This window comes from Pelophylax lessonae (genome assembly GCF_965119305.1).
Source record: "Pelophylax lessonae genome assembly, chromosome: 3".
Taxonomy (NCBI): Eukaryota; Metazoa; Chordata; class Amphibia; order Anura; family Ranidae; genus Pelophylax; species Pelophylax lessonae.
This window is the reverse complement of record NC_138770.1, coordinates 667,249,118-667,264,306: the sequence shown is the minus strand read 5'-3', so window position 1 is coordinate 667,264,306 and position 15,189 is coordinate 667,249,118. Positions and strand designations below refer to the sequence as shown.

Genomic DNA, 15,189 nt, shown 5'->3' with positions numbered 1-15,189 from the left:
TTGATCACATCTGCGATTTTTTTATTTTATTTTATTTATTTTTTAGCACTATAAACAAAAAAAAGAGCGACAATTCTGAAAAAAAAAAAAAAAACAATATCTTTTACTTTCTGCTATAAAACATTCCCAATAAAAACAAATAAAAAAAAAATCAAAATTTTTCACCATTTTAGTCCAACTTGTATTCTGATACATATTTTTGGTAAAAAAAATCCCAATAAGTGTATATTGATTTTTTTGCGCAAAAGTTATCGCGTCTACAAACTAGGGGAAAGATTTATGTCATTTTTATTTATTTATTTATTTATTTTTACTAGTAATGGTGGCTATCAGCGATTTTTTTTTTTTTTTTTTTTTTACTTTTACATTTTTATTGGAATTTTAATTTAAGAATTTCAACAATAACATTTACAATTATTTGTTACTTCTGACTCATTGCTTGTTATACGATTTTTAGCAGGACTGCGACATTGCAGCGGACAGATTGGACCCCTAACTGACATTTGTGAAACTTTTGGAGGGAACAGTGACTTTGCTACAGTAATCAGAGCTAAAAATATGCACTGTTACTGTAATAATGACACTGCCAGGGAAGGGGTTAACACCAGGGGCGATCAAAGGGTTAAATATGTGTCCCTAGGTGGTGTCTAACTGGGGGGGGGGGGGGCTTGCTGCATGAACACAGAGATCCGTGTTCCTAAAATAAAATAAAAAAAATGCGACAATTCTAAAAAAATAAAAAACAATATTTTTTACTTCTATATGACATTCCCAAAAAAAAATTAAAAATCGAATTTATTTCATCATTTTAGGCCAATTTGTATTCTGCTACTATTTTTGGTAAAAAAAAAAAAAATCCCAATAAGTGTATATTGATTGGTTTGCACAAAAGTTATCGTGTCTACAAATTAGGGGAAAGATTTATGTAATTTTTATAATTTTTTTACTAGTAATGGTGGCGATCAGCGATTTTTAGCAAGACTGCGACATTGCAGCAGACAGATCGGACCCTTGACTGACATTTTTCAAACTTTGGGGGGGGGGGACCAGTGACATTACTACAGCAATCAGTTCTAAAAATATGCACTGTCACTGTAGTAATGACACTGGCAGGGAAGGGGTTAACACCAGGGGCGATCAAAGGGTTAAATGTGTCCCTAGGGGGTGCTTTCTAACTGTGTGGGGGGTGGGCTTGCTGAATGAACACAGAGACCCGTCTTCCTCAATAGGAGGATCCCTGTGTTCATTACTGACAGAACAGCGGTCTGCCGTGTTTACAACAGCAGACCGCCGTTCTGTCTCCATGGGGAGCGACCCGCTGATTAGCTTCCCCTGTGGCGAATGGGCGTGAGCCCTCGCAAAGCCATGTACAGGTACGTCGTTTCCCGGGACAGAGCTGACCTGCTGCGGTAAAACTATGGCGGCTGGTCGCCGAGTGGTTAAACTTATCTTCAGCCCCAAAATTATTTTTTTTAAACAAGTGTGCAAAAACATGCAAAAATGACCCTAGCAGCAAAAGGGTTAATTCTATTATGTTACAATTATGGACTTTTTACACCCCCTCCCCCCTTCCATGCAGGCTGGCATTTAGGGCACATTTACGTCTGCACATTTTGCGAATTACCACACAGAACAATGTTTATAATATTTATAAGATACAGAGAACAGAATCGCCTATGACACTGATGGCGAACCTTGGCACCCCAGATGTTTTGGGACTACATTTCCCATGATGCTCAACTTCAATGCAGAGTGCAGGAGCATCATGGGAAATGTAGTTCCAAAACATCTGGGGTGCCAAGGTTCACCATCACTGATCCTATGACATCATCACTGAGGACACTCCCCTTTGTCTTTTACATCATGAAAATCCCTGAAAGCAATCGCTTCTCTGTTCTTATCCAAAAACAAATCAACAAAGCCAATGACAGTTCATTTAAAGGGACAGCCAAGTGTTGTGTATATATTTTCTTCAATCGTGCTCAGGACTAAAAAAAAAAAAACCAAAAACAAAAAAAAAAAAAAAACACTTCATCTTCATCTCATATGAAATATTGGATAAGCATTTTTTTTTTTCATATTTATGGCTTTATGTGCAGACAGTGGAGTCCTTGGCTGCTTTGTACACCGGGCTAATTTTAAATGCTTTGCTGAAAAATATCCTGACCTGCTGTTGATAGTTCTGAAAAGCTCAGATTACACACACAGCTGAGTCGGAGCCGTGACACCTTCCCTTTCTCCCTGCTTTTTCAGGCTGTGCCTTGCAGAGTTTCAGTTGGAAAAACAGTGGAGTGCAAACAGTGGAGCCCTGGGTTGCTTTGCACAACCGGCTATTTTTAACTGCTTTGCTGAAAAATATCCTGCTATTGATAGTTCTGAAAAGCTCAGATTACACACACAGCTGAGCCAGAGCCGTGACACCTTCCCTTTCTCAGGCTGAGGTTGGAAAAACAGTGGTGTCCTCAGCTGCTTTGCACACCCGGCTAATTTTAACTGCTTTGCTGAAAAATATCCTGCTGTTGACAGAGCTCAGATTACACGCACAGCTAAATCAGAGTTATGACACCTTCCCCTCCCCCACTGCTTTCTCAGGCTGGGCCTTGCAGATTCCCAGATGGAAATGAATAGAGTCCAGACAGTGGAGTCCTCGGCTGCTTTGCACAACCGGCTAATTTTAACTGCTTTGCTGAAAAATATCCTGCTGTTGATACTTCTGAAAAGCTCAGATTACACACACAGCTGAGTCGGAGCCGTAACACCTTCCCTTTCTCCCTGCTTTTTTTAGGCTGTGCCTTGCAGAGTTTCAGTGGGAAAAACAGTGGGGGCTAATTTTGCCGCTTTGCTGAAAAATATTTTGCTGTTGACAGAGCTCAGATTACATGCACAGCTAAATCAGAGTTGTGACACCTTCCCCTCCCCCACTGCTTTCTCAGGCTGGGCTTTGCAGAGTTTAGGTTGGAAAATCAATAGATTCCAGACAGTGGAGTCCTCAGCTGCTTTGTACACCCGGCTAAATTTTAACTGCTTTGCTTAAAGCCGAATTCCGGCCTCAAAAAAAAAAAATTCTATAAAAAATAGCCGCCGGGACAGTCAGGGCTAGTGCATTTCAGCAATGGATTGCCTCTGAACTGTCCCCGGGTTCACTTACCTTTTAGAAGAAACCACAGAGACATACGATCCTACATAGCAGGACCGTATGATCTCTGAAGTTACATCAAGGAGAATGACAGGCGGCTTTGTTTACATCAGCCGCCTGCCTTTCTCCCTCTCCAGCGGGAGATCGCGAGTGACCGCCGGACATCGTAGCCGCCGGTGACTCGCGCAGGGGTTGCCGTGAACGAGCGGGGGCGGGAGCGTGCCTCCGGTGGCGCGTGCTCACCCCCCTACAAGCTCCTGGGCGAGCGATGTAGTACTACGTCGCTTTGGGAAGCAGGAAAGTGTAGCCGCTCAGGTGTATGTCTGATAACCTGGTGCAGGTTGGAGCCGTAATCCGGAAGCTTGCAAAATGTGAGAGGATTGGTGAAACTATTTCTTGAAATCAAAGATGTTTCCTTTATTGTTCCAATAAAATCAAGTGACAGACAGTGTACAAGCAGACAAGGTTGACGCGTTTCACGACATTACCAGTCGCTTACTTATAACCACACTGGTTATGAGTAAGCGACTGGTAATGTCGTGAAACTCGTCAACCTTGTCTGCTTGTACACTACAACGCTTTGCCCAGGAGGGGCTGACTGCCGCAGTAAATATACTGTGGGCGGTCGGCAAGCTGTTAAAGGTGCGTGGCAGGGGGGTGTGTCCAATGCCTACGTGCTTTTGCTAAAGGTGCCCCTCATTCCTATCTCAAAAATTTGGGAGGTATGGGGGTCTATTGATGCTGACTGTTGGAGGGTGTGTTGATGTTAGCTGCTGGGGGATCTGTTGTTTCTCCCGGGGGGGATCTGTTGTTGCTGCTGGGGATCTATTGTTGCTGGAGGGTCTGTTGTTGGGAGGAGGATCTGCTGTTGGTGGGGAGTTCTGTATTCTCTAAAAGGGGCTGTACTGGGAGGTGGGTAGGGGGTGGAAACAAGGGACGGTGCTCGGAGGTGGGTAGGGGGCGGAGACCAGGGGTGACTCAGAAGGGGGCAGTTCCTGCACCTGTCCTCTGAGAAAAAAGGCCTGGTAGTAAGGATTGTTTTTCCTCTGGCCTCATAGTCAGAGTCAATGGGGTTAAAGGTGAAAACTACAGAGAGCAGAGCTCTCACTATTTGCTGGTCACTCAGGGGCGGGCCCTGTCTCCAGTGTTACATAGTAGGTAAGGTTAAATACAGACAAAAGTCTATCCAGTTCACCCTGTGTAGGTGTGTGTGTGTGTCGATTGTTATTTCCCGTATCCCTGTATGTTGTGTTCTTTAGGATGCATTATTATTGTTATCAATGTTATAACACTCTTTATTTTGTTCTTGCAGATATGGATACGCAGATGTCTCCACCCCCGCAGAGCCAGACAGAACCCTACAGCTCTAGGTACTGTGCACAGAGTTATCTCACTGTGTCTGTGTTGCCCCAGTGCCCAGGAGGGGGAATACGGGGTCAATCCAGCTAGAAAACCCCACAGAAGCCATGAGCAGGAATATTGGATTGTGGTGCTGCATTAAAGCATCTGAGCACCACGAATCAAAAATACTATTTTATTCATTATTAAACACTTCTGGACCGGAAAGGATTTGCCCCTTTAATGACCAGGCCATTTTTTGCGATTCGGCACTGCTTTATCTTAACAGATAATTGCGCAGTCGTGCGACGCTGTACCCAAATAAAATTATTTTTCTTTTTTTCGCACAAACTGAGCTTTCTTTTGGTGGTATTTGTTCACCTGTGCGATTCTTACTTTTTGCACTATAAACAAAAAAAGAGCGACAATTTTGACAAAAATAACAATATTTTTCACATTTTTTTTATATGAAATTCTCAAAAAAAAAAGTAAAAATCAATATTTTTTAACATTTTAGGCCAATTTGTTTTCTACTACATATTTTTGGTAAAAAAAAAATTGCAATAAGCGAATTTTGATTGGTTTGCGCAAAAGTTATCGCATCTACTAACTACGGGAAAGATTTGTCATTTTTAGTTTTTTTTTTAACTAGTAATGGCGGCGATCTGCGATTTTTTTTTATTTTTTTTTGTGGGACTGCGACATCGGACCCCTGACAGACATTTTTGACACTTTTGGGAGTACCAGTGACATTACTGCAGTAATCAGTGCTATACATATGTACTGTTACTGTAAAAATGACACTGGCAGGGAAGGGGTTAACTTTATTGGTGATCAAGGGGTTAAATGTGTCCCTATGGGGCGTGATTCTAACTGTGAGGGGGCGTGGCTTGTTAGATCATCACAGAGACCTACGTTCCTACATAGCAGGATCGCACAGCCTCTGTCATGATCTAAGGGAGAATGACAGACGGCTGTGTTTACATCAGCCGTCTGCCTTTCTCCCTTTCCTGAGGGAGATCGCGAGTTGCCGGAGGACATCGGAGCCGCCGGTCACACGTGCGGGGAATGCAGGGAACGATCGGGGGCGGGAGCACGCCAGTGGCGGCGCGTGCTCGCCCCCTACAGGCTCGTGGGCAAGCGACGTAGGTCTACAGGAGCGGCTGAGTGCCGCAGTAAATAGTCGTACGGCAGTCAGCAAGTGGTAAATATCTATGAAGTTTTTACAAGTCATAAAGTATCTGAAATGATGCTGGCTGCAAAACTGGATTGATTTCAGATTCTTTATCACTCTTGAAAAACTTTTATTAATTTGGTTTCCTAATTGTGGTTTATATTACAAGAATATATGGAACATTCAAGCCCTGATGAAGGGGGTTGTGACCCCTGAAACGCGTTGGATATATTTTTTTTTAATGTCAATAACGCAATAAGCAATTGATGTTATCTCTGACTTTATGGTTTGGCACCATTCATGTTATCTTCCTGTTTTCGGGTTCTGAGTCTGGGTAGCCCAGCAAATGCCCCCCCCCCCCCTGGAATCTCAACTTCCCCTTTCAAGTGGTTATTTAGCCACTTTATACCATCCTGTCTGGTCTGTTTAATATTCCTGTGTGCCCCTGTGTCTGTGTTGTTTTTTTTTTAAAAAAAGCTGTTCTTTACCAGTTTTCAGAGGGCTGAGCCCCGCCCACATGACCCGGCGGCTCTCTCCTCTCCCCGCCTGACAGCTGCCCACAGCGGGGGGGGGCTGAGGATTCCTCACTGATGTCAGTTGAGAGGGGAGGGGGGAGAGGAGGAGAGAGGCGGTGGGTCATGTAAGCGATGAGTGGCGCTCTAAAAACTTATAAAGAACGGCTTATTTTTATAAAACACAGACACAGGGGGCACACAGGATAATTAAACAGACTGTAGACAGGACATGAAACTTTAAATTAAACTGCAGCAGCAGGAGGGGAGAGGACGGGCATTGACACAGGAGCAGACAGGCAGGGAGGGAGGGGGGAGAGAGGACAGAGGAGGACAGGAAGGCTGTGGATGACGGAGGCATGTAAACTGACCACAGTGTCAGGGCTCAGCAGCCATGGTATACCGTGGTCAGTTTACAGGGGGGAGGGAATAGCCAGGCAGGATCAGCCAGGTATTTTAGGTGATAGAAGGGGCCGAATTACACAGCAAAGCACTGTGCTGTATAACATGTTTTAGGGGAACAGGATGATTTTTTTTTTTTTTAGGTTAACAAATGCTTTAAAAATAAATGCTGCTGTGTGCTCTTTAAAAATAAATACTCAAAATAAGTATAATGACTAAGCCCCTTACCTTCATGACATTGTTGAAAAGGGGCGGGGCATGGGAGGACCTTAAAAAGATGCCCCCACCCCCCAAAAAAAGTTCTTTGGATTCCCATGTAGCCCAGTTACGGTGACCTTGCCTGACAATAGCCGCCTCGCCAGGGCCGCTTAGATATGCCTTAGATATTGGTTTGTCATCCAGCAATATTGTGCCACTAATTATTGGTATTTTGAGCGCCCCTCTGATAACCTATTCTAGACTTAATAAACGAAAACAATAACACTGATCTCCATTGTACAGGACACAAGCAGAGCAAGGGGGATCGGCATGGGCCGGGAGCAACTGGGATGTGGACTGGATGGACCCAGAAGATATTTACACCCTTTCTGAGGAGGAAGAGAACTTTCTGCAGCAGAACAATCTCCCTCTGTCCTCCCTGCAGCAGCTGAAGGAGGCGTCTCTGAACTCTGTAAGTGCGTCAGTCCGCCTCCGTCTGTATGATTCCTCAGAGGCCGCTGTCACATGATATTGATGGTGGACTCAGTATCAGCCAACCATTACATAGTTCTCTTATCCAGTTAATGCCATGAAAAATTCCCACCCATTGTATTGACCTCAGAGAGGTTTTGCTGCAGTGGCACTTAAAGCGGAGTTCCACCCAAAAGTGAAACTTCCGCTTTAGGTAGTGCTAACCCTCTGACATGCCACATTTGGCATGTCATTTTTGGGGGGGGGAGCGGGTACCTAGTTTTGACAGGTACCTGCTACCACTTCCGCTCGGAGCGCCGCGGCACCCTGAGAGGAAGTTCTCCTCTCCCCCTCCCTCTCTGCAATCTTCTGGGACATGTCAGAGGTCCCAGAAGATTGCCGGCCAATCACGACACGTAGCGCAACTCGCGCATGCGCAGCGTGTACTCGGCTGTGAAGCCGCAAACTGTCACAGCCGGGTGCCCACACCAGTGATGCCGGAGAGCAGAGAGGGATAAGAGCGAGGCTTCGGGCGGCCGCATCACTGGACCGTTGGACAGGTGTTAGGCTGGAACTCCGCTTTAAGGCATGCTAAAGTAACCCCCGATGTCATATTATGTCACGTAATAGTTACAGCTTGACAGACCACTTTAGTATACTTTCAGTGCCATCACAGCTTAAAGAAACTGTCATTTTATTTTTAACATTCCTAATGACGCTCTTTTCACACCAATGCGTTTTTTCATGCTTTTTGCAGAAATGCAGGACATTTTTTAACATGGGTTCCTATGGAACACATTCATATCAATGAATTTTTGTGCCTCTGCATTTTAGGAAAGAGTCAGGGACTTTTTTCAATGCAAAACGGTGCTTTTTTTTGCTTTTGCGGTTCAATAGACTTCAATGGAGAAGCCGCAGAAAAGCATGTAGTGGATTTTAACCGCAATTTTGCCGCCATTTGTGTTTTTAAATCTGCCCAACAACAAATTCCCCCCCCCCCAAAAAAAAGCATAAAATAATGCAAGTCACAGAAAAATCACAACAAAATCTTGGAAACTACAGAAACGCTCAATAACAAATTGCATAGGTGTGAATCGAGCCTAACTGTATATTTTTAATATGAATCAAATACTGGCTCCTAATAAAGGGTTAGTATATATGAGGGTTGAAAAGGATTAGAAGAGGTGCATGGAAAGTCCCACTGTGCGATTTTGGTGCGTTTTTTGGTGGATGCAGTCTGATTTGACCCCAGTTTTTTCATATACAGGAATGGAGACCAATAGCATGACCTGCTGGTCTCATGTAAAGTCCCAAATATTTTATAAAATTAGGGATGGAGGCACTGTGCTTTACAGGCCAATGCCTCATATAATGTCCCAATCTGTGTTTTACACTGCATCCGCCAAGGGGATGGAGGTGTATGCTTCTCAGCTGGTCCTTTTCAGTTTGTACCATCGCTACAACATCGCTATTAGAGTTTTGAGCAGTGGCGGCTGATGCTCAAAATTTTTGGGGGGGGCGCAAAAAGAAAAATGTAATCGGTATTGCTTCGCGGCAAAAAACGCAGTAAAAAATTGCATGACTTTGAGGTCATGGTACAGGCATGGCACAGATGATGGTATAGGCATGGCACAGGTCATGGTACAGGCATGGCACATGTCATGACACAGGTCATGGTACAGGCATGTCACAGGTGATGGTATAGGCATGTCACAGGTCATGGTAAGGGCATGTCACAGGTCACGTCACAGGTCACGTCACAGGTCAGGTCACAGGTCAGGTCACAGTCATGTCACAGGTCAGGTCATGTCACAGGTTAGGTCATGTCACAGGTCAGGTCACAGGTCATGGCATCGCGCTGCAGCGGCTTCAATCACTTACCTGCTCTCCTGGGCTGCCTTCGAGACATCCACGGCGCTGCTCCTCTCCTCCTCGAGAGTCCTCTTCTGTCTTCTCTGACAGCGGTGGGCTCTCTGGCAGATCTTCAGAATGATCTGTCCGGCGGGAAGGAGATCGGCCTGCACACACAGTAGTATTGCGGGGAGTCCATATGCAGTGAGCCTGGCCATGTAAAGTATACAGTGTGTGTACCATCCATGCCTGGCTGCCCTTGCTGTGCTGCACACGTGTACTGTATCGTCCATGCAGTGTGATCGATGTGATCGATGTATGATCGAGGCATGCAGAGCCAGGTGGGACCCCCCCATGCAGGGACTTACGCGCAGTTCTTGTCCATGTCTGTGTCTCTCATCGCTGTGCTGTGACTTGGCCGCTGTCCGTCCTCCTTAGCGTATGAAGCCAGATGTAATGTCCCGTTAGATGGCCCCGCCGGCCCCTTCTCTCTCTTCCAGACACAAAGGCTGAGTGATCAGCTGCTGTACGGAGAACTTTCCTTCCCGGTGACGGTGCGTGACTGACGCACGCACCGGCACCGCCCCCATTGCAACGTCAGTGGGGTCAGGAATCGGATGTCCTGAATGATGATTGGTCCAGGCTGGAGACTGGACCAATCACAGCCAGGATATCACGAAAGTGGGAGTGTCCTAGCACAATGACCTGCGCCCTGGTGACGCCCCAGAAGGCAGCCAATCGGCGCCTCTGCCGGCTCGAAAACCCACCCCCCCCCCATAGCCACCACTAGGTTCGGCGACCTGGAATTTTTTTTTTTTTTTAACTTTTTTTTTTCTTTTTTTAATTTTTTTTTTCTTTCCTTTTTTTTGGAGGGGCGGCGCCCCTGCGCCCCTATGCACAGGCCGCAACTGGTTTTGAGATACTAGACCAGTCATGGATGGGGGTGGGTTGGGGGAGGTTTGGGCTGCTCCCTCCCACCTCGCATCCATTAGCAGCCATGTGCTCCCATTGTGGAGACACTCAAATTAGAAAGTGTTAGGACTGCAGGTAAAACAGGGTGCCGTGTAGTGGCCCTGCAGCTTACACATGTGTTTGCAAATGCGTGTCAACTAAACCCCTGTTCTTTATTTATATCATGAGACAGGTCTACTTGGTTGGTGGCAGACTGGAGGATGAGTACATCAGACTGGGGGCTGGCTGGCTTCCATACACCTCTTTTAATCCTTTTCAACTTTTGTTTTTTCTGATACAGGGATGGAGATGCTGGGCATTACCTGCTGGTGTCTCACTCAAAGTCCCACATAGCCTACATTGTTTAAGTATATATAAGGGTATATATGAGAGTATATATGGGTATATATACCCAACTGAATGCAGACTTCCAGAGGATAGCAAGAAGAGACAAAAAAGTTTCTTCTTAAACAATCAATGCAAAGATTTAGAGGATAATAACAGAATGGAAGACTAGAGAGCTTTTTAGGAAAATTGGAGATATCAAGGGAAAGTTTTGTGCAAAGAAGGGCACGATAATAGACAAAAATGGCAAGGACCTGACAGAAGCAGAAGAGATAAAGAATAGATAGCAAGAATACACAGAAGAACTATACAAGAAAGATCTGAATGTCCCATATAACTACAATGATCCAATCACTGGAGAGTGAAGTCAAGAGGGCCTTAGAAAGCATTGCTATTAACAAAGCTAGCGGAAGTGATGGTATCCCAGCTATTAAGAGTTAGAGTTATTTAAAATCCCAAAATATGATGTTGTTAAAGTGCTGCACTCAGTATGCCAACAAACTTAGAAAACAATGGCCACAGGACTGGAAGAGGTCCATTTACATTCCAATACCATAGAAGGGCAGCGCCAAAGAATGTTCAAACTACCCTACAATCGCACTCATCTTATAGACAAGAAAAAGTTATGCTGGATATAATTAACAAGCTAGGCTTAAGCAACATGTGAACTGATAGCTACCACAAGTACAAGCTGGATTTCGAAGAGGCAGAGGAGCTAGAGATCAAATTGCCAACATTTGCTGGATCATGGAGAAAGCAAGGGAGTTCCAGAAGAAGGTCTACTTCTGCTTTATTGACTATATAGTAAAGCCTTTGATTGTGTGGATCACAACAAGATTTGGCAAATACTGAAAGAAATGCGAATACTAGACCACCTCACCTGTCTTCTGAAAAACCTGCAACAGTTAGAACAGGACAATGAACAACTGACTGGTTCAAAATTGAGAAAGGAGTGCAGCAATGATGTACAGTATCTCACAAAAGTGAGTACACCCCTCACATTTTTGTAAATATTGTATTGTATATTTTCATGTGACAACACTGAAGAAATGACACTTTGCTACAATGTAAAGTAGTGAGTGTACAGCTTGTCAAAATAACTCAACACACAGCCATTAATGTCTAACCTGCTGGCAACAAAAGTGAGTACACCCCTAAGTGAAAATGCCTAAACTGGGCCCAATTAGCCATTTTCCCTCCCCGGAGTCAAGTGACTCATTAGTGTTACAATGTCTCAGGTGTGAATGGGGAGCAGGTGTGTTAAATTTGATGTTATCACTCTCACTCTCTCATACTGGTCACTGGAAGTTCAACATGGAACTCTCTGAGAATCTGAAAAAAGAATTGTTGCTCTACATAAAGATGTCCTACGCTATAAGAAGTTTGCCAAGACCCTGAAACTGAGCTGCATCACGGTGGCCAAGACCATACAGCGGTTTAACAGGAAAGGTTCCACTCAGAACAGCACATGAAACAAACAAAGATAAAATTCCCAGTTCAATTTGCCAACCAGTCTGCTTACCAACCAAATTGGCCTGTCTAACAGTTTGCGTCAATACAGGGGTTTAGTTAGCACACATTTGCAAACGCATGTGAAAGCTGCAGGGCCACGTCAAGGCTCCCTGTTACCTGCAGTCCTAACTCTAATGAATTTTAAAGAGTCTCCACAGTGGGAGCACATGCAAGCTAATGGATAGATAGGGGGCAGGTGAGCCCCCTATCTATCATTAGAGTTAGGACTGCAGGTAACAGGGAGCCTTGATGTGGCCCTGCAGCTTTCACATGCGTTTGCAAATGTGTGCTAACTAAACCCCTGTATTGCGCAAACTGTTAGACAGGCCAATTTGGTTGGTAAGCAGACTGGTTGGCAAATTGAACTGGGAATTTTATCTTTGTTTGTTTCATGTGCGTTGCCCTTCCATGTGTTCTTTGCTATGAAGGCCAGTTATAGGTGGGGGCAGAGGCCATTTTCTTTGTTGTATATGTGTACTGGTGAGTGGACATACTGGGTGCCTTTGCTGTAATACTATCAGCTGGGCTTCCATTATGCCCCCAATTACCTTTCAGGAGGGATGGGCCACCTCCAGGCTCACCTGCCCCCTATCTATCCATTAGCTTGCATGTGCTCCCACTGTGGAGACTCTTTAAAATTCATTAGAGTTAGGACTGCAGGTAACAGGGAGCCTTGACGTGGCCCTGCAGCTTTCACATGCGTTTGCAAATGTGTGCTAACTAAACCCCTGTATTGACGCAAACTGTTAGACAGGCCAATTTGGTTGGTAAGCAGACTGGTTGGCAAATTGAACTGGGAATTTTATCTTTGTTTGTTTCATGTGCGTTGCCCTTCCATGTGTTCTTTGCTATGAAGGCCAGTTATAGGTGGGGGCAGAGGCCATTTTCTTTGCTCCACTCAGAACAGGCCTCGCCATGGTCGACCAAAGCAGTTGAGTGCACATGCTCAGCATCATATCCAGAGGTTGTCTATGGGAAATAGACGGATGAGTACTGCCAGCAATGCTGCAGAGGTTTAAGGGGTGGGGGGTCAGCCTGTCAGTGCTCAGACCATACGCTGCACATTGCATCTAAAGATGATGCACAAGAAAGCCCGCAAACAGTTTTCTGAAGATAAGCAGACTAAGGACATGGATTACTGGAACCATGTCCTGTGGTCTAGTGCAGTGTTTCTCAACTCCGGTCCTCAGGCCACACTAACAGGCCAGGTTTGCAAGAAAACTGAAATACATCACAGGTGATATAATTTGCTGCTCAGTGATTGCAGTATTCTAGTCTGCATCTCCCCAAGGTAATACTTAAAACCTGGCCTGTTAGTGTGCCCTGAGGACCGGAGTTGAAAAACACTGGTCTAGTGAGACCAAGATAAACTTATTTGGTTCAGATGGTGTCAAGTGTGTGTGGGGGCAACCAAGTTAGGAATACAAAGACAAGTGAGTCTTGCCTACAGTCAAGCATGGTGGTGGGAGTGTCATGATCTGGGGCTGCATGAATGCTGCCACACTGGGGAGCTACAGTTCATTGAGGGAACCGTGAATGCCAACATGTACTGTGACATACTGAAGCAGAACATGATCCCCTCCCTTCGGAGACTGGGCCGCAGGGCAGTATTCCAATGTGATAACGACCCCAAACACACCTCCAAGACGACCACTGCCTTGCTAAAGAAGCTGAGGATAAGAAGCTGACTGGCCAAGAATATCTCCAGACCTAAACCCTAATGAGCATCGGTGGGGCATCCGCAAATGGAAGGTGGAGGAGCACAAGGTCTCTAACATCCACCAGCTCCGTGATGTCGCCCATAATGTCGTCATAGAGGAGTAGAAGAGGACTCCAGTGGCAACCTGTGAAGCTCTGGTGAACTCCATGCCTAAGATGGTTATGGCAGTACTTGAAAATAATGGTGGCCACGCAAAAATTTGACACTTTGGATCCAATTTGGACATTTCCACTTAGGGATGTACTCACTTTTGTTGCCAGAGGTTTAGACAATAATGGCTGTGTGTTGTGTTTTTTGGAGGGGACAGCAAATGTACATTGTGAAATGCCAAGATCGATGAATCACAAGCCAGAATTAAGATTGCAGGGAGAAATATCAACAACCTGAGATATACAGACAATACCACACTAATGGCAGAAAGTGAAGAAGAACTAAAGAGTCTCTTTACGAAGGTGAAAAGGAGAGCGCAAAAGCTGGCCTGAAATTGAACATTAAGAAAACTAAGATCATGGCAACCGGTTCCATCACTCCTTGGCAAATAGAAGGAGAAATAGAAATGGAAACAGTTAAATATTTTATCTTCCTAGGCCACAAGCTCACGGCAGATGATGACTGTAGCCATGAAATTAAGAGACGCTTGCTTCTTAGGAGGAAAGCAATGGCAAACATAGACAACATTATAAAAAGCTGAGACATTACCTTACTGACAAAGTGCCGTATTGTCAAAGCTATGGTATTCCCAGTAGTATCCTATGGCTGTGAAAGCTGGACCATAAGGAAGGCTGAATGCCAGAGAATTGATGCTTTTGAACTATGGTGTTGGAAGACACTCTTGAAAGTCCCTTGAATGGGAAGAAGATGAAACCAGTCAATCTTGAAGGAAATCAACCCTGAATATTCACTGGAAGGACAGATGCTGAAGCTGAAACTCAAATACTTTGGCCACCTTATGCGAAGTGAAGACTCAAGAAAAAAACAAGAGAAAGGCGCACCGACCTAGTGCAATACCATAAAAACATTTATTGAAGGGTAAAAAGAGTATTATACATCATACTCACAAACGCATGTTGCAAATATGCATATAAAAATCCTAATACAGTCAGGTAACCTCCAGGACATGCATTCTTCCGGTGCTGCAGAAGGGTTGGATGGCATCCGTACTGGTTGGGCTGATGTGTTTTCAAGGGAGAACCCTCTTCATCAGAGCCAAAAGTACAAATGACCTACTACACATATATAGAGGGCAGCAGACCGGACCTCCCATACTGGTCGGTCCCGCCCCTCAAACATCATTAGTGTGTATGTAATTCAGAGACCCAATAGCAAACCACAATAATCAGACCATATCAGTACCAGGGTGTATTGTGCAGTAAGTACTCACTAAAATAATTTGTAGTACCATGTATCATGTTATATATAAATATAAATATATATACAGTACATGACACATGCATACAAAACATACATCTGTTTGCATTAGTATGGACGAACTATTCATCAGTGTACCCACCATATCTTTTTTGCGCCTCAATTTCCCTCAAGAGCGTAGGCTCAAAGGAAGTGTACACTTCAAGGCAGA

The 15,189-nt window shown here is 44.7% G+C and overlaps 1 protein-coding gene across 1 annotated transcript in view; it reads left to right on the top strand.

The window, feature by feature from the left end:
• Nucleotides 1–15,189, top strand: part of LOC309551283 (uncharacterized protein) — a 96,460-nt gene that overhangs the window by 17,933 nt on the left and 63,338 nt on the right. Inside the window, exons 4-5 of the mRNA XM_082251809.1 lie at nt 4,449–4,506; nt 7,064–7,232. Coding sequence (XP_082107935.1) covers nt 4,449–4,506; nt 7,064–7,232 — 227 coding nt within the window. The remainder of the gene's footprint in view (nt 1–4,448; nt 4,507–7,063; nt 7,233–15,189) is intronic.